We start from the raw sequence: 2,484 nt of genomic DNA, 5'->3' as shown, positions 1-2,484 counted from the left end.
TAAGCAAGTAACTCATCATCAGAGTTCATATTATATAACAGGCCGACTTATTATTATTATTATTATTTTTAAATACAGGCATGCCCATATTGTCAAATTGTAATAGATTAACATCTCCTGTGATTGAACTCCGTGCCAATTGATCTTTTAAGGCAATTAAAAATCCATTGCATTAAACTAACATTTGGTTCTACAAAGTTTGAGTGCACAAGCTTAAAGTAGTTGAAAGGATCATTTCTACAAGCAAGCACGTGGAAGGAAAAAAACCAGTTTCATTCGGTCATGTAACCAAAGTATCAAGACGGTTCGGTTACGTCAAAGAATCATCTCAACTAAAAAACTTCAAAACCAGAAATTAACATGGTTAAACTTACAGTAGCATTATTGTTTTTCCTAACAAGCAACAATAGTCGATAAAATCACCATGAGGAAACAGCCCTGCTACTGGGACCCTGATAAATCCAAGCTAAACCTGGTGCGCCTCAACTGAGGTAAAAAGATTGAACCTAGGAAGCGCACCTCAACCTCATACCCCTAAGGCTCACCCTTATTCCCCTAGGCTAAACCTGGTGGGGCGTACTCGAGCGTCGTTGTCCTTTAAGGTTCAACAACATGGTCCAGTGTAGGCATTTAGGCATCTGAAAATGTTTATCATTCTTAAAGGCAATGATACAAATCTAAAAAGAAAAGGTGTCCCGAAGACAACCTGTGGAGATTGAAACAATAATAGAGTGGAGATGTTATATGAATAGAATAATCCTGATTTCATTAGAAGAAAACTATACAGAAATAAGGGAGAGAATCTTGTAGTAGCTGGTAGCCTAGCTTTTCTCCCATAAAGGAAAAGACAAAAAAAAAAAACAAAATTTTAATTTTATCCTTAAATTCTTCTTTCTTTTTCTCTCCCTCATGGCCAGATTTCTCATGGCCGACCATCCACACAACTTCTAAACAAAGAAAACAAATTTACATTATCCTCCCAGAAGAATAGAAGAAAAGAACAAGAAACAAGTGGTTGCTGATCTTTCTTTATTCCTATCTTTTTTTCTTTCCCATGTGAATATCAACATTGCTGCTTTCCTTCTCTTCTTTTCAACTCCTTTGTACAATGACCTCAATTTATTTCCCTGAAAATAACATAAATGAAAGAATGTCATAAAAACCTGATGATTTTTCTACTGTCATTGTAAAGTAATATTCATAACAGGATAGAGACTATTGAAAGTAGATAATCATAACTTGGTGAGAGGATTGACTTACCATTGGATCTTTTGCAATGGAGTACTGCCTCATAAATAGAGCTCTCAGAATCACAAGACCTTCTCCAGCAATCATCGACAGAATAAGCTACACTGATTCTCGGAGATGTTTCTGCTGAATATACCCAGTTCTTCATTACCTGAGCTTTTGAATCAATATTTTCAGCTCTTGAACTTGACCTGTGGCCTCGAATTCTTCGATACAATGGCCTTAGAAAATCCAAGTATTTCTGAACTATTTGCTTTGACAATCTCCTGCACCTTCTTAATGAAGAACAACGTTGAGGTTTACAAGCTGAAACCACAGTTTTTGGTGCATGAGAAGAGGTATGGAGGGCTGAGGTTGAGTCTGAGACATCATAAGCCTCCATCTTTAACGGATCGACAAAGAGAGGCATGACATAGCCATTGGAGAAGAGCTCATCAGCATGGACGAGAGTAAGAGGAGATTGTGAAATGGGAAAGTCAAATTTGAAATCCTGAGAATTTCTGAAGAATCTTTTTGAAGGTGTCATTCTTGGGTCCATCTCAATGAAGGAAGCTTCATCTGATGCATCTAGTGAGGCCCTGAGAGAATTGTCTAGGCTTTCCAAAGATGGCTTCAGATTAACTAACCAACTGTATGAGAAGCTTTCAATAGAGAGAGGCTGTGAAGTTTCCATTGGTGTTACTCTATGACGAGATATGCAGGAGAAGAGAGCAGATAATATTGCTAGAAATATTACGGGGAAAGAGGGTTAATGTAGGTGTATTAGCAAAGGTCCTCTGCCTATAGAATATATCTCAAGGCACGTATATATATACCACAATATATATCCTCTTTTTAACAATCGGGTATGTGGCTGTCTGACAAGAAACCATGAATATTAATTATTGAAATAGAGAAAAGGGGAAAGGAAACAGAAATGTGTGCCCCACAGGCACCCATTATGCAGAACTGTTTGCATCACTCCTTTACCCCAGTTTCTCTTTATTCATATTTTCTTTGAACTTCAAAGAGAAGATGGATTCCCTTTACAAATTTCCTTTGTTCATTATTTGGTTAGTAGCTGTCACAAGGCAATAGTACAGATGTGGTCCACTGGGATGAGCTAGTCATATCGGAACTTGATCCTAAAAGGACTAGTTAAAAGTTGTTAAGGCCTGTTGAAGCATCCAAAGCAACATCAATTATGCCATCCAAAAGTTCAAACCATCATGGTTATGTTTTTAGATAGTTCAAACT

At 37.3% G+C, this 2,484-nt stretch overlaps 1 protein-coding gene across 1 annotated transcript; it reads right to left on the bottom strand.

The window, feature by feature from the left end:
- Window positions 1-715: 715 nt before the first annotated feature.
- Window positions 716-2,246, bottom strand: LOC118044373 (probable membrane-associated kinase regulator 6). The gene is made up of 2 exons (XM_035052641.2): window positions 1,261-2,246; window positions 716-1,127 (listed from the first exon to the last, which is right to left on the bottom strand). The coding sequence occupies exons 1-2, from the start codon at window positions 1,919-1,921 to the stop codon at window positions 1,120-1,122; spliced, it is 669 nt and encodes a 222-aa protein (XP_034908532.1). The 5' UTR covers window positions 1,922-2,246; the 3' UTR covers window positions 716-1,119.
- Between the last annotated feature and the right edge of the window lie 238 nt (window positions 2,247-2,484).

Source organism: Populus alba, chromosome 12 (genome assembly GCF_005239225.2).
Source record: "Populus alba chromosome 12, ASM523922v2, whole genome shotgun sequence".
NCBI lineage: Eukaryota > Viridiplantae > Streptophyta > Magnoliopsida > Malpighiales > Salicaceae > Populus > Populus alba.
Note: the sequence above shows the minus strand (reverse complement) of the source record. Positions and strands in the feature narration are given on the sequence as shown.

Bases quoted from the DNA above. Each gene is read 5' to 3' on its own strand.
- LOC118044373 (XM_035052641.2), bottom strand. From the start codon at position 1,921: ATGGAAACTTCACAGCCTCTCTCTATTGAAAGCTTCTCATACAGTTGG.